This window comes from Daphnia carinata, chromosome 3, assembly GCF_022539665.2.
Source record: "Daphnia carinata strain CSIRO-1 chromosome 3, CSIRO_AGI_Dcar_HiC_V3, whole genome shotgun sequence".
In the NCBI taxonomy this organism is placed as follows: domain Eukaryota; kingdom Metazoa; phylum Arthropoda; class Branchiopoda; order Diplostraca; family Daphniidae; genus Daphnia; species Daphnia carinata.
Window position 1 is genome coordinate 925,553 of NC_081333.1, and position 19,564 is coordinate 945,116.

The following is a 19,564-nucleotide window of genomic DNA, read 5'->3' on the forward strand; positions in this document are numbered from 1 at the left end:
TAAAATGTTAAGATATGTCTCGTGGCTCAATGTTAGAGCATCGGCGTTGCACGCTGAATGTCTGGGGATCGGTTCCCATACGAGTGAAACAAAATACAAAATTACTTCAAAAAATATCCAGATATTACACGTTGTTCCTTGAATCTAAGTTGAAGAATTCAAAGAGTGTAATAAATAATAATTGAATGCTGACAGATAAACGATAGACCAATGGAAACAATGTTTACCATCAAAGGTGACAAAAACAAATAAAGCAAAGCAAATAAAAAAAAGTTGATAAATGTAATGTGTGAACACAGACAATGAAAGAAACAAATTTTGCAAAAAATATTTTATAAAAAAAATTTTATTGACAATCCTCTGCACATTACAATTATTTTTGCAACTTTAAAAGGGCACAATAGCCCTTTCAAAAGTTGCCGTCAACCCAGGCAGGGGGAGACACTGCCTTGTTGACCCACCGGAGAGATTACCCGGTGATTGGCTAAGAGAAGCCGGAAGAAGAGCTGAAGATTTGGAACATTTTTACAGGAGCGATTAACCTTTAGTTCGGATTTGTGGGTAGCCAGGTCGCCCTCCGTGAACACATCATCGGACTAAGCGGCACCCCACGGACCAAGCATGACCCCCTACGGCCTTATTAGAAATTTAGGGGAAACGGGGCCTCAGAAAGAAGGGAGCCCAGATATGCACTTCAATTTTTTAAATATAAAATACCGTCTCGGGAATCCGAATGAAGTATAGAAATGTCATGTTAACCATCCAATCATTGCAATTTATTCAGTGTCTTGCCCCAACCAAGAATCTTTTCAGATCCAATGTTACTATCAACCTATACTGAGAAAAGCAAAACACCATTAAGCATCTCAATTGTTGCTCATGTGACTTACATGACTCATAGATTCAACTTCTGGCAGAAGCTTGGGAAAGGCCATACAAATTGCAGATGAAAATCATTGTATAAGGCTCTTGAATGATAAAATAGCACCCGTAGAATGTTGCATTGTTGATAGCTGTGTTCCCAGTATGCTGAAAATCCTTTCCTATTGGATAAATTTTTTTTTGTAGATTAGACATGGTTGGCAAAAAGGAGGAGAAATGCTTCGTCATAAATTCAAAAATTTTTCAAGAAAATTTCTTTCATACCTAAAGAGTCCATGTATGATGTTCATCGCTGCAATGCCAGCGAAGTGAAACATCGGTAGGGCCATTAAAGTACCCAGCTTCACCAACACTCTGAACGTTAAGGACAAGTTTTTTGTTCTTTAGCAAGAGAAGCAGAATTATTTGAGGCTTCTAGCTGTGACAGAACTATAAAGGATTGCTGTTATACAGGATTCATTCACACAAGATGGTACTTCTCATTAGACAATTTGCATACTCTATTACTTTACCTCATACCTTAACGGCAATGCACTCTCAGTGTTTTTTCAACTGTAGGCTCACTCTTCCATCCTGTAACACTTCCAGACTTGACTTGATCCCCCGCTAAAATTCTGTGAATGTAAAACAATAGCATTAAAAATACTTTTTCGATAGACAAAAAACCAAAAAGTACCTAATCCATGTTTGATGTTGAGCTCATGCCGTTTCTGGGTTTCCGTACCACACCCATTTTCGGCAGACTTTATGGCAATATTAATCAAAGCCACACGTCCCACTATGAAATGGATGTTGAAAAGCAAATAAAAACCTGTTGAGATGGATATCAGGAGAATCAGAATAGATCTCAATCAACTTCAGTTATTCCCTTCCCTATAGTACTTAGTGACATAGAAGAGAAGACCTAAAATGCAAAGGTAAAAATATTGGGCATAATTGCAGTTTACCAAGCATAGTAGCAAAATAAAATAATTATCAAAGAAAAACATATGCACACTTGGGTTGCCGAATGGGTAAGTTTGATGCAAACTATGGCAATCCGTTTTACACCCCCCCCCCCCATTGACTACGCCAAATGGGTTCTTGCTTATCGGATCCTTTAATCGATTTTCGAAAGGCCAAACGATATTCGTTCCGAAAAAACGCAACTAAAGACGCACTGGTTTTCCGACATCATCGTTGAATTTCGATTCAAAATCATGGGTTTTTATAGCAATCCAGATTTCTGAGAAAATAAGTAAAGACAAAGTTAAGCTTGTTTTTTGTTTGAATCTGACTGAACTGGATTTTACCTAGATGGCGACACATGATGTCTTTGAAGAGGAGGAGCCTGTGTCTGTCACATCACGAGTCACGTCACGGGAAGCGAGTGGGTCGACAGGCAGCGCGTGGGCCGACGGGCAGATGAGTGGGTCGACGGGCAGCGAGGGGGCCGACGGGCAGAACGGGGGCTGACGGGCAGAGAGGTCTACGGGCAATAACAGCGGGCTTCTTAGCGGGCAGAAGCAAAAAATGGATGGACGGACAACTATAGCGGGGGTGTTGACGGGCCGAGACTGTGACGAAAGGGTGGGCAAATGCAAAAAAAAGGTAGATGTTCCCCCAGTAGGCATTTTTGGGGGCAGAATGGGAGTTGACGGGCAGAGTGTGGGTTGACGGGCAGAGAGGGGGTCGACGGGTAAAGTGTGGTTGGGCAGAGAAAGTGAGGGGATGGCCGGCAGAAACAATGAGTGGGTCGGCGGGGATGAAAGGGGAACTCTTGATTGATGAATAGAATTAAGAGTAGACGGGCAAAAAATAGGCATGGGTCAATTTTCTTAAAAATAGCGTAAAAATACGCTAGCGCCAACTATCCCCCGGCCGTGGACGGGCTCAACGTTACTAGTAAATAAATAAAGTGAGAGGGTTTGCGGGCAAAAATAGGGAGTGTTTTAATATGAAAAAAGAATTAAAATTAGACGGCAAAATAACGAATAAATTAGGCTCAAATTAACGATTGACCGACTAAAATTAAGAAAAAGAAGCGTTAAAATGCGCTATCCCCAGGTCTTGCACGGGCAAAAGTTACTAGTGCGTTGCTAAACGTAAAAAAAAATATTAATATAATTATAAAAACATAGAATCGAACCCGTGAAATCAGCATGGTAGCCGTATACTAAGCCATAGCGCCATACTACACTATTCCATTGCTTCATAAGCTACCTATTTCAATGGGTGACACCCAAAGCAAAATTTGTTTGGGATGTGCGGTCCTGGCACAGTGGTTACCACCTTCGCTTCGCATTCTGAGGGCCCCGGGTTCAAGTCCCGCCACCGCCAATTTCCCTCCCTCCCTTTCCCTCCAATTCATCATTCAAGATACGCAAGATTCTACTCATTCAAGAAAGAAAAGAAGAAGAAAGAATAAAAGAAGAAAGAAAAAAAGAAGAAAGAATAAAAGAAGAAAGAATAAAAGAAGAAAGAATAAAAGAAGTGAGAAAAAAAGAAGAAAGAATAAAAGAAGAGAGAAAAGAAGAGCCATGCCTACTATAACGGGGCTAAATGGTACACCAAAAAAGCCTTGCCAGGCTAAAAATGGCAAAAAAAAGCCTTGCCAGGCTAAAAATGGCAAAAAAAGCCTTGCCAGGCTAAAAATCGATCTGTAGTACTGTTCACTACACGTTAAGGATCGACCCACAAACTGAAGGGTGGAGAAGAGGGGAACATTGAACGTAGGCTGTTCGTTAGCCTCCCCACGGCCTGAAAGACGGCTCGTGGATGCAGACGCTTATGATCGGGATATGTGACCCAATTCGATACCTGTAAGTTTTTGTTGTTCCTTTTTGTATCTAACACCATTACGTACAGTAGTACTAGTAGACTATTTAAAATTGACAAATTTATATAAATTTAAAACTTCTTTCATATTCTTTCACCTACTCCTAAGGAAAATTAGCGCCACTTGGCGGCCGAAGAAAATCTACCTATCCCCCGGCGCTTCTGTGTTCATCCAGGCTGCTACTCTTCAAACATGGAGTCTTGCTGTCGCCTCTAAGAACCCCATAGTACTACTTTTTCCAGGTTAGTTCCATAGTTAGTAATAGTCATCTTAAAAGAAAGAGTTAGTCAGGTGAAGAAATAGAAGTTGAAGTTCTTTTAAGCTCTCTTAGGTATGCAATGGAAGTTTTTGCATGCTCATAACTTTGTTCTATACGCTCAGAAACGTCTTCAGCGAGCTCGATTTGTTCATAGTTCTGTTTTTGGAATCAACGGCGATATGGAACAACAAATATACACAACAGTATGTGGACAACAAGAAAGCTTCTGTTTGAAGAAAAAACTACATCAGTAACCAGTTGCAGGTTCTCATTCATGGTAAAGCTATATGATTAACTGACTTTTGCTATTCTTCTTTAGACCACATGTTTAATTCATCATATATACATATTTCTTTTCTTTTTGGGCATGGTTATGTTAGATTTACATAGAAAACCGATAAGAGTTTTTGGACTACCGTACTGCTTTTCGCATGTTTGACGTTTATCCGTCGATATCCATGTTGCCATGGCTAAAACAACAAAAAGGTTGGAATCTAGATACTACGTGGTACGTTATTATACAAATATTTATTCATTAATTGTTTTCTTAATTTATTTTTGTTACAGCTTTCACTTTACGCTATGTACTTCGAGGACTTTGCGTTTAGCTGTGAAAACCTTATTCTTCTATAAGCAAGGCATGTCGTTTTGAGATTCCATTTTAATCATTACTAAAACATTTTCAAAATTGTATCACGTTTTCAGTGCGTCTTGTATTGCCAACGCTGCTGATGTCTGAAATAACCATGGCCTAGGTAAGGTTTGAGTCGTATAATTCTTTTATGTGCTATATTAATCTGAAGTCTTTCTTATCTGTGAAACGAGAGCAAAGAAAAGGAAGCATTCGTCTTTAAAACAACCGACTACGCAGCAACATGCAACCATGTATCTACCATTATCATAAGGGTTTGTTATTAGAAACACAGAGTTAAACATCCGGAATTGGCACAGCAGCAAAGCTTCAACTTCAAAATAGTTGGAAGCCATACAAGTAATAGTATTTATTTAAAATTTTACGCTTCTCAATCTGAAGTTGAGTGCTGAGAAGCTCTTCCCGTATTCATATATAATTGAAATGTTCAAGTGATGTGAACGAGGTAGGACATCCATTTAGATCCAAATCATTCTAACATCTAGATATCTTGCGTAGTTTGTCATAAGTAATCCCTCAATCGTCCTCCATTTTACTATACCATTCTATTCCACAAATTCAAAGTTAATTCCAATTACAAAGGGAACGGCCTCCTTGCGGATATTTATTTATTACGTATAAATTTATCTTTGTTTAATGTATTTCTTTGAAAGTGAAAATGCAGGCAGAACGAAACGGAATCACTAAGAGCCGTTTTGGTCAGTGTGGGAACGGGGTGAAGTTAAATCCGGCTAAGGTCTAAAGGCGAAGCCTTAAGCACGGGATTTATTTAATAAATTTACAATTCGGGTGATTTTTTTTTCTTATTTCACATCATGTAAACTATATACACACCTTTTGATTTTATGCTTAATAGGCTTTCTCGAATATACGCGGCGGATGTTTTAAAATTGCATTATGTCTGTATATTGGAGTAGGCCTATCGTAGTTTAAATCCCAGAAGTGTGTGATTCATTCCTCATCAGGGCAAAACATATAGTTAACAAGATGTCGAATTCAGTTGTCGATCGAGGAAGTTTTCAATGCTTTCTGTTGATTTCGTCGAAGGTTTTCGGCCGGATTGCACTCAACTCGTCCCCATACTGACCGAAATGGCTCTGGATGATTTCGTTTGCTTTCCAACAGACAAACATTCCATCTATTTCAAAGCGTGCTTTATACTTGAGAAAACCGAATACGCCTTGATAAGTCTCTGCACGTGAGGCCGTTTCCCCTGTAGGTGGAATGAAATGGTATGGTAGAATGGATGAAAATTAGATGAACTTGAATTAACAGATATTTTTCTGGATTTTTTTATCGCACACATCACGTACAGTCTACATTTTTCAATAGCAGTGGTACATATTAATCTGTCCTGATGGTGAATTAATAGAAAATTCTGATGTTCAATAATTCTTGAAATGCACAAAACTTATCTTCAAAGGATTAAGATTTTAGTTAGTGGTAATCTTAATAGCCATGTTTTTCTTGAATCGTTATAATATTTTTCCCTTCCAGATTACATTAAATCAAGGGATTGCTCTCCTACTATGATTACAACAAGGAGTCACATCAATTCCAAACAAGTTAACAATGAAGGTTTTATGGAAAAGCACTAGCACGTAACCTGGATGAGCCCGGCGGATCTCCTTAGCCAAGGTTTAAAATGTTTTCTCTGTCTGGCTGTTACGCAAAACAAGGGTGCGTGACACATACTAAATCGGGTGAGTAATTAGTAAATAAGACCTATCGAAGTTTAATTATTCTCGGAACATTAAGAATCATCCTTATTTTCTTCTAATAGAAACTTTCTCTTTCTAGGTTACTAATATTGATGGATTTACATTGCGCCGGAAAAATTGCAGCTAGCATCAACAGCCGTTAAAGTATGTAAATAATATGTGAACTTGCGTCACCAGGAAGTGGGTTTTGAGGACTGTTTGATTTGCCCAAAATTTTTAGTTTCCCAAGGATCTACGTAGGCGTCTCCAATTGGATACGAAACATCCTACTGACTGTCACCGTTTTACAATCTGCTGAAAGGTAATAAACGTTATTCTTGTTAGACTACTCGGTATTCTCCTGCGTGTTATTCCGCGCTATCCGATTCAGTTTTCTCTGGGCTATTTTGAGCGTGTTTTATACTTTTTACGTTCAATCGTCTGACTCTGGGGACGAGCGCAAAAAACTAAAATGTCGTTCTTTTTGGTCAATATCTTCATTAAATTGGTATTAGCGCAAAGGGCACACAGGCGTTCGCAATACCGAACCGATTGTTTTATATGTAAATGTCGTGTTTTTGTATCATGTTGTGTGACCGACAGTTGATCTTCTAGTAATTCGTTGTTTTGACTTAACTTTGTCATTTTGTATTTTCATTTTCTAACCGAGAAGACACAAGAAAAACCTGGTGATTATGTGTTGATATTTATACGACTAAAAGCTGGCAAGAGATGGGAAGTACTATTTTAAACAAAAACACGTAAGATTATTTATTCTTAAACTACAGTTTGATGCTGGTCAGACACGCTTGTAAAAAGCCCTGTGAAATTTCCAATCTAAATCATGTATTTTAATGGTAATACCGAGGTTTTTTAATAAACAACTTGTTCACTAATTCTTCTTCGATTCACTTTTATTTTGGTTGTTGAGAAAAAAACTAGATGTCGCTGTTGCGCTTCCAAAATGGTGGAATGTTTACGTGTGACAGTGGTGTAAGCAGTTAATCCTGCTTGAAAGTCTTTGTTAAAAATGTTAGACTCCAGTGAAAAGTTGTATAAAATTAAGTACTATTAAGTGTTTTATTCCCTGTGTCGTTTTGGACGTGAAGCAAACCAAATATTTCATTTTTCATGTAACGGGCAATCTTGCAAGCTATGCAAGCTGCCAATTCCAAACTGTCACAAATTGCTCTGTCAAAGAACTATGACCTTAGCATTCCATCATGCTACTCTGTTGCTCTATTTAGAGGTATGTAACTTGTGTGTGGCCGTTAATATTGGCATGATTCTGACTTTAACATCTAGCTTTGTAAAACTTACAACGGAAGACATACTAACCAGTGGGAAGGTCACCAATGATAGAACCAACACACCACTGTCTCATTTTACTACCCTTTGCCTAGTCATCAGAAACAGCTTTAATCTGACTAGTGCATCATGTCCCTCTTTGTTTGGATTCCAATGATTAACCACTACCAACCAACTTACATAGAAATGGACATCACAGCCAGTCCTGTTTGGTATTTTAAGTTTGAGGCTTATCTACTGTTGCCATTCTTTAAATATAATATCCCATCGTAGGTCTGCCGAGCCTTCTCCTTCAGCAAAATTACCAGCCCAACAACTTTTGCGTCTTTGGACAACAGGGTAAAGTAAATTTCCTTCCCTGTTATAATTATGCCAATAATATTATATTCCACATGTAGTAACGTTTTCTTCATATTTATCATTTAGAACTATGCCATCATCTTCTGTTCCACGCAAAATTGAATCAAAATTCTAAGTTTTGCCCGTTCTTCACTTCATAATCCTTCGTCGCCTGGCTTTTCGCCCCGTCCGCCGCCTCGCCTGTAGCCGTCTTCGCCTCGCCCGTCGCCTCGCCCGTCTCCCCGTCTTCGCCTCGCCCGTCGCCTCGCCCGTCGCCTCGCCCGTCGCCCCGTCTTCGCCTCTCCCGTCGCCTCGCCCGTCGTCGTCGCCCTGTCATCGCCTCGTGGTCACGCCGTCTACGCCTCCCCTATCGCCCCTTCATCACCTCGTGGTCGCCTCGTCTTCGTGGTATGGTTGTGTTTTGTTTTATGTTGTATTATGTTTTGCAAACTAACACGTTGGCTGCCACCCACCCACTTTGATCCCCTTTTTTTTTGTAGCTTGACAGGGACGGGCCGCGCTGTTCTGCTCCATGGTCTATCTGCCATGGGGTGGAGCAGCGCCACTGCCCAAGATTGGCCGAATGGCCCCTAGGCAACGCACCACAGGGAATTCCCTTTTCCGATGCGGCTGATGAGACCTGGGGTGTGCGTTCCCAAAAAGGTCTCATCGCCGTGTCAGCCCGGCCTACCCGGCCCCCTTGGTCGCTATCCCTAGGATAGCGACACTAGCGACAGTAGAAAATGGTGGCGTGGCAGCCAACGTGTTAGTTTAAGTGTATCTGTGTATGTATTGTATGTTGTGTACTGTATTTTAAAATGTATGTAATAGTGGTGGATATGTGGGTGGAAGGAGGGACAATAAAAACGATTTTACACTATTTAATTTTGTATTTATTATTTAGCTGTACATTAACTGATATGGGGATCGAACCCTAGTATTCTAGCATGACAAACACATGCTTTACCATTATTCCAACCATGAACTTACAAATAACTAATATGCATTCAACAATAAGCTAGTGTGTACTGAATATCTATATAGGTATCACAATCCGAAACAATGTTAACAAGGGTAGTATGACATACCGGTAGCACGCTGGCCTATGGTGCAAGAATTCTGTGGTTCAAATCCCAGACGACTTAAAATGGATTATCGAAGTAAGAATATTAAATGAAGAAAGAAATTAGAAGAATGCCAAGCAGAAAACACAAGACCAAGCAATATAAAAAAAAAGAAAGGGCAGAGTAAGAAAGCAGTTAAAAACATAAGTTTTGCTATTTTTTGTTAAAAAAAAATAAATTGTATTGACATTACTCTGCACATATAAATGATTTTGCAACTTTAAAAAGGCACAATAGCCCTTTCAAAAGTTGCCGTCAACCCAGGCAGGGGGAGACACTGCCTTGTTGACCCACCGGGGAGATTACCCGGTGATTGGCTAAGAGAAGCCGGAAGAAGAGCCGAAGATATGGAACATTTTTACAGGAGCGATTAACCTTTAGTTCGGATTTGTGGATAGCCACGTCGCCCTCCGTGAACACATCATCGGACTAAGCGGACACCCCACGTCCCCTTTCCGGCCAGAGCCCTCCAAACCTCGGTATATGTTATTTTTATATATACCGTACAGTAGGGGCATGACCCCCTACGGGCTTATTACGAGTCAAGGGGAAACGGGGCTACGGAAAGGAAGGGAGCCCAGATATGCACTTCAATTTTTTAAATATCAAATACCGTCTCGGGAATCCGAATGAATTATAGAAATATCATGTCATCCATCCAATCATTACAATTTATTCAGTGTCATGCCCCAACCAAGAATTTTTTCAGATCCAATGTTACTATTAACCTACACTGAGAAAAGAAAAACAACACCATTAAGCATCTCAATTGTTGCTCATGTGACTTACATGACTCATAGATTCAACTTCTGGCAGAAGCTCGGGAAAGGCCATACAAATTGTAGATGAAAATCATTGTATAAGGCTCTTGAAGGATAAAATAACACCCCTAGAATGTTGCATTGTTGATAGTTGTGTTCCCAGTATGCTGAAAATCCTTTCCTATTGGATAAATTTTTTTTGTAGATTAGACATGGTTGGCAAAAAGGAGAAGAAAAGCTTCATCATAAATTCAAAAATTTTTCAAGAAAATTCCTTTCATACCTAAAGAGTCCATGTATGATGTTCATCGCTGCAATGCCAGTGAAGTGAAACATCTTTAGGGCCATTTAAGTACCCAGCTTCACCAACACTCTGAGTGTAAAGGACAAGTTGTTCTTTAGCAAGAGAAGCAGAATTATTTGAGGCTTCTAGCTATAACAGAACTATAAAGGATTGCTGTTACACAGGATTCATTCACACAAGATGGTACTTCTCATTAGACAATTTGCATACTCTATTACTTTACCTCATACCTTAATGGTAATGCACTTTCAGTGTTTTTCAACTGTAGGCTCACTCTTCCATCCTGTAACACTTCTAGACTTGACTTGATCCCCCACTAGAATTCTGTGAATGCAAAATAATAGCATTAAAAATACTGTTTCGATAGACAAAAAACCGAAAAGTACCTAATTCCTGTTTTATGTTGAACTCATGCTATTTCTGGGTTTCCGTACCACACCCATTTTCAGCCCAAATACGGTCCCACAATTGTTCACTTCCTTTGCTGCCTGGACTTATTACTAACAATTCTTTTAGTGCAGCACTAACAGAATTTAACTTTAACACACTGTCAGGTGGTAGACTGAATAACTAAGCAATAAATAATTGTTTGTTAAAATTCTATACTTATTTTGAATTCTTATTTGAAAAGTTTAGGTACCTGACTGTGTTCGCCTAATGCCAATTCATCCTCATGTTCAGTTAGGGATGAGTTTGGAAAAACCTCCTTCACTGTTTGGAAACTGTTCCATTCCAATTTGTTCTTTTCCCCTAGCTGAGCTTGTAGACTCAAAATTTGAGCTACAAAACACAAATGAATAAAAGCAAATAAATAGAATCATTATGTATAAGCCCTTACCATCCTTAGCTTTGCTGTTATCTAATATTTTGTGTTGTTCCAATAATTGGGCCTGCAGCTTCATAATTTGATCTAATAAACAATAATTAATAATTGAAAAGCAATATAATAATGTTTATACTTACCATCCTTTTGTTGTATTATCTTATCCATTTTTCAATTGTTCCTCCAGCCACGCGTTATTCTCTCCATCCACGCTACTGAACTAACTGCGAATGGCATCCAATGGACTGAAATTGCCTACGCCAGTAATAACGAGTCTGAGCGGTAGATGGCTACGTGTCGGAAAAAAAGAAAAAAGTGTGATTTTTTTTTTTTTTTGGCGACATTTTTTTTTTTTTTTGTGTAAAAAAAAAATGTCGGAAAAAAAAAAATCGCACTTTTTTCTTTTTTTAATAATTCTTTTTTTTCTGTAATAAATTGTAATGATTGAATGGATGACATGACATTTCTATACTTCATTCGGATTCCCGAGACGGTATTTTATATTAAAAAAATTGAAGTGCATATCTGGGCTCCCTTCCTTTCCGTAGCCCCGTTTCCCCTTGACTCGTAATAAGCCCGTAGGGGGTCATGCCCCTACTGTACGGTATATATAAAAACAACATATACCGAGGTTTGGAGGGCTCTGGCCGGAAAGGGGACGTGGATGTCCGCTTAGTCCGATGATGTGTTCACGGAGGGCTCTGTGGTTACCCACAAATCCGAACTAAAGGTTAATCGCTCCTGTAAAAATGTTCCAAATCTTCAGCTCTTCTTCCGGCTTCTCTTAGCCAATCACCGGGTAATCTCCCCGGTGGGTCAACAAGGCAGTGTCTCCCCCTGCCTGGGTTGACGGCAACTTTTGAAAGGGCTATTGTGCCTTTTTAAAGTTGCAAAAATAATTGTAATGTGCAGAGAATTGTCAATAAATTTTTTTTTATAAAATATTTTTTGCAAAATTCGTTTCTTTCATTGTCTGTGTTAGCTGTGTTTACAATTACCAATTTTTTTTTTATTTATCTTGCTCAAAAAAAAATTTTAAGCCCGACTAAATAAGCCCGGCTAAGTATATAAGAAAAGTTGGGCTTAAAAATTTTTCTGCAAAACCTAGCACTCATCGGAATTGATTGAAAATCACAAAATGTACTAAAAATTGAATGCTGATTCCGGTAAAATTGCTATTTTTTTCATTAAGTTAATCGTTTTTTAGATACACTGAATATTTGGCGCAATGCTAGCACGCCAGTACGCTACAGTGCTAGTGCGATGCAGCAGAAATGTTCGGTGAGTGTATGTGGAGAACTAATTAGAAATCTGACCGCTAGATGGTGATAGCAGTAGAACAGAAAAAAAAGCCGATACTTTTTTTTTGGGGGTAAAACGGATTGCCATGCACTGATGGCGGAAGCACTTTAGAAGAATGGGTATTTCTAGAACGTTGCCAAATAGGAGTATAGATTTTGGGTGTACACGTTTCATATGGAGTCAAGCATTCAACGCAGTCAACCTAACTGTTGAATGCTGAGTCTGTTATTCTTCCACTGCCTCAGCTTCTTGCTGACGACAGTCTTAGAACCATTCTGGTTCTATGAAGTTATATCGTTAAAATCCCGATTGTTATGTTTAAAAACATGTTCTGATTATGTAGTATTTATTATTATGCTTTTCTTCAGTTCAAGGGAAAAGCGACGAATTCTAAAGAAAAAAATCAAAATGCCGGAACCGTAATACAATGTCAGGAGTTAAAGTTTACGAAAAAGAAAAGTTTTTTATTGCTGTTTAATGTCAGGTAATTCTGCTTTAACCGTGAGGGCAGCAAGTATAATTTTTTCTTAGCATGGTTGAATCGTCTGTTTTAGAATAAGTCTAAAATAATTTTACGTTGAGTTTGCATCACCGACGTTATCAACTTGCTTTTAGGAAGCAGTTGGTATCTTTCCTCTTTTGTAAATTTCGACGTATTCTCAGCCAACATTCCATTTCGTTAAAACGTATGTAAGAACATTTCATGACTAACTTCTCCGATTAGAATGATACCGCCACCTTATGCAAGTAGATGTTCTACTTCCGTATCCTTTTGTCATTCCCATATTGTTCTTAACATTTCATGAATCGGAAGAGGACCTTCATTTACGTGTGGCGAAGCTCCTGCTTGCACTAGTCTCATTTCCAGTCAGAAATTGATTTATCGAGCATTGCAATGCGTTACAACAAAGACCGATGGACATTACCGCGCAACATTGGTTCTACGATTTTGAAGATGTTTATCAAGACTACTTCAAGTTTGAAAATTACCAAATTGTAGTATGAAAAACCCATTGGTTCGATTGACGAGCCTCGTCAATCTTTAGAAGACGAAAAAAAAATATTTCCTTTTAAAATACCAGATGTAGAATGGATTCCTTGTATTCGGTGATGACTATGAATACGTTACTTGAATTTACGATCAGATGACGTGAAATTTGGGTATAGAATTCGCGGGCAGTGAAATTGGAATGTTTTAATCGACCTCTTCGATGGTTGGGCCTGATCCCGCACCAGGGGCAGGACCTGGGCCAGCGCCGGCACCACCAGGGAAACCAGGAGGAGCACCACCAGCTCCTTGGTACAACTTGGTGACGATGGGGTTGCACACTCTTTCAATTTCCTTCTGCTTATGCTCAAACTCTTCTTTATCAGCCAGCTGGTTTGCGTCCAACCATTTAATGATCTCGTTGCATTTGTCCATGATTGTTGTTTTATCAGCATCAGATAGTTTGTCCTTGAACTTTTCATCCTCAACAGTAGACTTCATGTTAAAGCAATAGGACTCCAACGCGTTCTTGCCAGACACGCGTTCGCGCTGCTTTTCATCTTCAGAACGATAACGCTCGGCATCCGACACCTATTCATTAAACTTAATGATAGAGCAGAAGACTAGACGTGATAAATAATTTTCAGTACCATTTTTTCGATTTCTTCCTTGGACAATCGACCCTTGTCATTGGTAATGGTAATTTTGTTCTCGCGACCAGTCGACTTGTCGGCAGCAGACACATTCAAAATACCGTTGCTATTTAAAAAAAAAAAATGAAATAGCATGCATTACTGGTCTGTCTGATCCTTTTTTTCCACAAAATAATATTGCTTACGCGTCAATATCGAAGGTAACTTCAATTTGCGGAACGCCACGCGGGGCAGGCGGAATACCGGTGAGTTCGAATTTCCCCAAAAGGTTGTTATCCTTCGTCTACCAATGTAAGTTTTTTAATGTCAGTAGCGTTTCTTACTTTTAATTTAAAAAAGCATAAAATTATTCACCATAGCACGCTCTCCTTCGTACACTTGAATCAATACTCCCGGTTGGTTGTCAGAGTAAGTAGTGAAAGTTTGGGTTTGTTTGGTTGGAATAGTGGTATTGCGCTTGATGAGTGCAGTCATAACACCTCCAGCTGTTTCAATGCCCAAGGATAGAGGGGCGACATCCAGCAGAAGTAGATCTTGAACAGCTTCCGATTTGTCACCCTAATAAAGGATGTGAGAATGACGGAAGAATGGAATTTCATTTTCTTTCAACTTACTTGAAGGATTGCAGCTTGAACAGCAGCGCCATAAGCAACAGCCTCATCGGGGTTGATTGACTTGTTCAATTCCTTTCCATTGAAAAAGTCTTGCAACAGTTTTTGAACTTTCGGAATACGAGTTGAACCACCGACAAGTACAATATCTTGAATCTGAGCCTTGTCCATTTTAGCGTCACGGATAGCCTTTTCAACGGGCTCCATGGTGGATCGGAAAAGATCGGCATTCAATTCTTCGAAGCGAGCTCTCGTGATACTAACAATAAAACGTTAATAAACACGAACTGCCAGATGATCAATATTGTATGTACCTCGTGTAGAAATCGATACCCTCGAAGAGAGAATCAATTTCAATGCTAGCTTGAGCAGATGAGGATAGAGTACGCTTGGCACGTTCGCAGGCAGTACGGAGGCGACGAAGAGCACGCTTGTTGGTAGCCATGTCCTTCTTGTATTTACGTTTAAACTCTTGAACAAAGTGGTTCACCATGCGGTTGTCGAAATCCTCTCCTCCCAAATGGGTATCTCCAGCAGTTGACTTGACTTCAAAGATGCCATCCTCGATAGTTAGGATAGAGACATCAAAAGTTCCACCACCGAGGTCAAAGATGAGCACGTTACGCTCTCCGCCAACCTATTTTTAATGAAATTATTTAAATAAATAGACTATTAAATTAGGAACAGACTTTATACCTTTTTATCTAATCCATAGGCAATGGCAGCAGCAGTAGGCTCATTAATGATACGAAGAACATTTAGGCCAGCAATTGTTCCTGCATCTTTAGTGGCTTGTCGTTGGGAATCATTGAAGTAGGCAGGGACAGTAACAACAGCATTGCTAACAGTTTTGCCCAAGTAGGCTTCAGCAGTCTCCTTCATCTTGAGCAACACCATGGAAGAAATCTCTTCAGGGAAGAAGGTTTTTGTTTCATTCTTGTAATCAACTTGAATTTTGGGTTTTCCTCCATCACTGACTACTTCAAATGGCCAATGCTTCATGTCAGCTTGAACAACCGTATCTTCAAACCGACGCCCGATCAACCGTTTGGCATCGAAAACTGTGTTGGTTGGGTTCATAGCAACCTGGTTTTTAGCGGCATCACCGATGAGACGTTCGGTATCGGTAAAGGCGACATAGGATGGTGTAGTGCGATTACCCTGATCGTTGGCGATGATTTCAACTTTACCATGCTGAAATACACCGACGCACGAGTAGGTAGTACCCAAATCGATACCCACAGCTGGAGTTTTGGCGGCCATTATGTTCTATAGAATTAATGTACAACATTATACACATAATTCAACATCTTAATTATTTTATGTTCAGATTTTAAAGATTTCCTCAGACATGGGTTAAGACACACACTAATCATCAGATTACTCTTCTGGTGCGAACCGCGAATGGTGTAACCCAAATTTCATCATAGGAAATGGTACGCAAGGAAACGTATAGGAAAGTTCTAGAATATGTCCAGCCTATCCACGTGCAGATTGGCACGTTATTTGGTGGGGCGTAAAAACTAATAAAAGGAAGCTCTTTCACGAATCAGAAGTAGGGAATCTAAGATTCACATACTCAGACAATAAAATGTTTGGGAAAAAACACTTACCAAAGAAATAAATGACTGATGCGAAGAAAATGTGTACAATTATTACAGACACCGTCCGTACAGCGTGGCGTCTCGTCAAGAAAGACCGAATGTAAGGACTCTCAACTCGCAACGGAAACTCAGTCGGCTGTATCGCTTTTCCAGAATGTTCTTTAGCATAATTTGTTCAATAAGTATAGATGCCCAACTGCAACTAAAACAGCTAGTAAACGCCATCTAGCGTAGAAAAATTTTGCTTTCTTAGTTAAACAAAATTCCGTTACCTTCTTCATACGTCATGCACTTAGCATACGACCCTAGTTTACCGATTTGTAAATCAAAAATGAAAGAAATATCTAAAAAATGATTAATGTTGAGTTGAGAACTTATTACTGGAGAAAACATATGGAGGGTGACTCTATTCCTAACTTCTGCCGCACGGAAAAATTTACATTAGTTGAAACGTTGAAGTGCCCTTTGTGATGCCAGTCTACTTTTACTTTATGACAACGATGCCATTCCCTTTTTACATTCAGGCGTAATTTTGTAACGTTCATGACTTCATGGTCAGTTGGTGCTTGGGAGGAAACTATCACATTATATTTACATGTGTATTTTACAGTAGCTTTATAACTGCCCTAGATTTATTTACTTAAAAATGTTTTTAAATGTATGAAAAGTATAAGTATGAGCTTGGTGTAAAAGCGGTGGATTTCCATAACAATTTGTTATATATGGTAATATTGCATCTACTACCTCTACAAACTAATTAATAAAACAAAATATAAAAATACACACTGTCTGCGTAGTGGTTATAAGATTTTCTTTCATTTAGTAAAATCCTGCAACACATTTTGTTGCTATGTTATTACTTACAGTGGTTCCAGATGTCAAAATGATGTCTTTTGGATCAGCATTTATTAACCTTGCAACTTGCTATGTGGATTGTATATTATACTATTTTTCGGTTGTGTCATAAATCCATAAACAATTAGAAAGATCATGCTTAACTGCTGTCTTCAGTATATATTTCCGCGTCTTTATTTTACAAGGATGAAGTTAAACACGAGACATCGTACACTGCGATGGGTTACTGATTGTGCTAGTCAAGTCATATTAGTATGTCAAGCCGATTTTTTTTTTCTAATTCAATCGTATTCAATACTGCCCTTACTTCTTACCCGCTTATGAATACAAAAGGTTAACATGTCTGCATCATCATGAGAATTCTTAAAGGTAATACACTTGATAAGTTTATAAGATGATTCGGCATATATTTATTCCTGGTGGTGGAATTGGAGGTGGTCTTGTATCAACATGAAATAACTTTTACAAAACCATGTTTCGAGGAATACAAAGAAAAAAGGAGAAAATTCGGAAATGGCTTCATAAAAAAACAACAGTACGCCTCAATCTAGTAAAGTTGTTGAAGAACAGAGCAAAAGAACATATTTAAGGGAAAGGAACTCAAAAATTATTAAAATCGTCAAAATATTTGTTCGTGAACTTCCATGGCACTACATGCAAGATTCAACGTAATTTCCAGGAAAAAGGCCAGTAATGCCATCCAGAATCCCTTCCCACCATCCATCGTCATTTTTACGTAAGACATAGATGATTGAATTTTCTTGGAAACTTAGTTCATCTTCCTTGTCAGCATAGTAGTCATAGAGGGCCATAACTGAAAAATGGATATCAACTTAGAAAATACAATAATTATCATTTAAAGCCTTAAGATGTACCTTTGTCTATATAGTCTTTTGGTACCCAACCCGGGAGATCCGCATCTACTGGCATCAGAACTCTACGTCGATTACTTGTCCCATTATCAGATGGTTCCTCAACAGGAAGAGGAGGCGGCGGAGGCGACATACTTCTTACTCGACCAGAACTTTCAGTGTTTGTCATAAGAGTTCCATAATTAGAAGGCGGGGGTAGTGGCATTTGCTCCACGTTAACATTCATCATTCCAGGGGAGGGTGGCGCTAAAGAAGGAAATTATGATCAAGCTGTTATTGTCACAATAGATTAGTAAGAAAGATTTACGTGGATTTGAGTAGGATCTCTGACGCTCGAGGCCTGAAGCGTAAGTTGCAGAACCAGGTGCGTAAATGGCTGATGTTTGGCCGTGTGGAAGAGGATGAACCATGCCAATTTGTGGAGTTTGTTGGATCATTTGGGGTGCGTTGTAGGGAGACTGGTGCATACTGCTAGACGTAGATGCATGTGACATAGGAAGTGTACCATAACCAGTGCTATTCCTTTCGCGACGGGAGTGGCCCAAAGGATAATTGGGCGCATAATTGGATGGAACCTTTAACGGGATTTATTTAAAATTTAAAAATTATTATAAAACACGTATGCAATTTAAAGAGACATTAAGTACTTGGGGCGGGGCAACAGCAGGAGGAGTTCGATATTCTCTCGATCCTTTGGAAAGGCTTCCTGTTCCAATCGCACGCGCCATGGGAGGAGTAGGCGGTTTGCTGGTTGGGGCAGGAGGAACAGGGCTGTGTCCTCTCAGGGTACCAGTCATCATGGGAGCTCCAAGTGTCCCCATTCCTGCTAAACTGCTACTACTCCCTTGACTACTTGCTCTCTTTTGACGAGGCAATTCATTTTGAATTCTAACACCATGGCCAATTTCATCCAAAGCTAAAAACAACGATATTGTTACTATAATAAATACCATTATATCCAAATATGTTAAGATACCAGCATAGTCAATTGGTCTTCTAACATATTTGATGGGCCTCTCTTGATTGGCTGGTGCAAGGATTTTATATTGCCTGGATGATGATTTGTTGGTTGTCAATACTCCAATCTCTCTCCGCGCAACCTTTTCTTTGTGAATCATGACCATTTGATTAATGTGATTGATTTGGCTCTCCATTTCTGCCATTTGGGTGGCTTGTAAATCCAGCATTTGAAGGAAACCAAAGGCTAAGGTATTTATTTGGTAAGCCACTGAAGCCAATGATTGAGTGCTAGAAGTGTTTGTTAAAGAAAATTTATTGTAAATACTGAATTTTTTTTACTTTGTATGTATTATTATTTTTGCTTTATCTCCTCAAATAAATTTGATACATGGCCTTACGTATAATTTTTTGTTTCCTCTAAGGCTACTCTCTTGTCTTGGGCTTGAGTGTAGTTTCCTTCACAATAATCCGCTACCTATTAAAAGCACGAAAAATAAAACTAAGTATTGTAAACGAAATGTAAAATCAAATGAGACCTCATACCTTCTCCAAGTTGGTCTGGCTCTCGAGCAGGCTATTGCGCCCCTCTGGTATGTCAATCGTCATCAGCGTGACAAGGTCAGCCATTATAGGAAATTATTTCAATCTAAATACGAAAATAATCTCCTAAAATGTAAAGTGTAAAACTAAACAACACTTCAGCAACTTAGTAGAAATAAATGCCAATGTGGGCGTCGTGAAAGAACCAC

General features: G+C 39.2%; 3 protein-coding genes and 2 long non-coding RNA genes across 15 annotated transcripts; 2 read left to right on the forward strand and 3 right to left on the reverse strand.

Moving 5' to 3' along the window:
* Window positions 1–1,297: 1,297 nt before the first annotated feature.
* LOC130693227 (uncharacterized) lies at window positions 1,298–11,209 on the reverse strand. Of its 5 annotated transcripts, XM_057516355.2 has the most exons (5): window positions 11,111–11,209; window positions 10,986–11,057; window positions 10,788–10,927; window positions 10,534–10,717; window positions 1,298–1,496 (listed from the first exon to the last, which is right to left on the reverse strand). In XM_057516355.2, exons 1-4 carry the CDS (start codon window positions 11,136–11,138, stop codon window positions 10,562–10,564), a joined length of 396 nt encoding a protein of 131 aa, XP_057372338.1. In that variant the 5' UTR covers window positions 11,139–11,209; the 3' UTR covers window positions 1,298–1,496; window positions 10,534–10,561. The 5 variants fall into 5 exon arrangements, 1 of the variants encoding a protein (XP_057372338.1); XR_009001631.2 differs by lacking the exons at window positions 10,534–10,717; window positions 10,788–10,927; window positions 10,986–11,057; window positions 11,111–11,209 and adding exons at window positions 1,559–1,693; window positions 1,765–1,786; window positions 1,880–1,936; XR_009001628.2 differs by lacking the exons at window positions 10,534–10,717; window positions 10,788–10,927; window positions 10,986–11,057; window positions 11,111–11,209 and adding exons at window positions 1,559–1,786; window positions 1,880–1,931.
* Window positions 3,140–4,597, forward strand: LOC130693232 (uncharacterized). 2 transcript variants are annotated; one of them, XR_009001640.2, is made up of 5 exons: window positions 3,140–3,683; window positions 3,809–3,942; window positions 4,082–4,236; window positions 4,340–4,467; window positions 4,527–4,597. It is a non-coding gene; the product is annotated as an uncharacterized LOC130693232 (long non-coding RNA). The 2 variants fall into 2 exon arrangements; XR_009001641.2 differs by having other exon boundaries at window positions 4,340–4,445.
* LOC130693230 (uncharacterized) lies at window positions 4,668–8,099 on the forward strand. Of its 6 annotated transcripts, XR_009420620.1 has the most exons (5): window positions 4,669–6,314; window positions 6,412–6,476; window positions 6,553–6,633; window positions 7,893–7,958; window positions 8,046–8,099. It is a non-coding gene; the product is annotated as an uncharacterized LOC130693230 (long non-coding RNA). The 6 variants fall into 6 exon arrangements; XR_009420618.1 differs by lacking the exons at window positions 7,893–7,958; window positions 8,046–8,099 and having other exon boundaries at window positions 4,668–4,714; window positions 4,785–6,314; window positions 6,553–6,959; XR_009001635.2 differs by lacking the exons at window positions 7,893–7,958; window positions 8,046–8,099 and adding an exon at window positions 6,985–7,207.
* A 2,148-nt stretch (window positions 11,210–13,357) lies between the features above and the next one.
* LOC130693217 (heat shock 70 kDa protein cognate 4) lies at window positions 13,358–16,283 on the reverse strand. Its single transcript, XM_057516339.2, has 8 exons — window positions 16,138–16,283; window positions 15,221–15,793; window positions 14,839–15,161; window positions 14,528–14,783; window positions 14,268–14,471; window positions 14,099–14,196; window positions 13,911–14,019; window positions 13,358–13,851 (listed from the first exon to the last, which is right to left on the reverse strand). The coding sequence occupies exons 2-8, from the start codon at window positions 15,785–15,787 to the stop codon at window positions 13,468–13,470; spliced, it is 1,941 nt and encodes a 646-aa protein (XP_057372322.1). The 5' UTR covers window positions 15,788–15,793; window positions 16,138–16,283; the 3' UTR covers window positions 13,358–13,467.
* Window positions 16,284–17,369: 1,086 nt separating this feature from the next.
* Window positions 17,370–19,511, reverse strand: LOC130693220 (abl interactor 2-like). Its single transcript, XM_057516341.2, has 7 exons — window positions 19,359–19,511; window positions 19,214–19,290; window positions 18,832–19,103; window positions 18,503–18,771; window positions 18,163–18,430; window positions 17,859–18,101; window positions 17,370–17,797 (listed from the first exon to the last, which is right to left on the reverse strand). Exons 1-7 carry the CDS (start codon window positions 19,440–19,442, stop codon window positions 17,634–17,636), a joined length of 1,377 nt encoding a protein of 458 aa, XP_057372324.1. The 5' UTR covers window positions 19,443–19,511; the 3' UTR covers window positions 17,370–17,633.
* Between the last annotated feature and the right edge of the window lie 53 nt (window positions 19,512–19,564).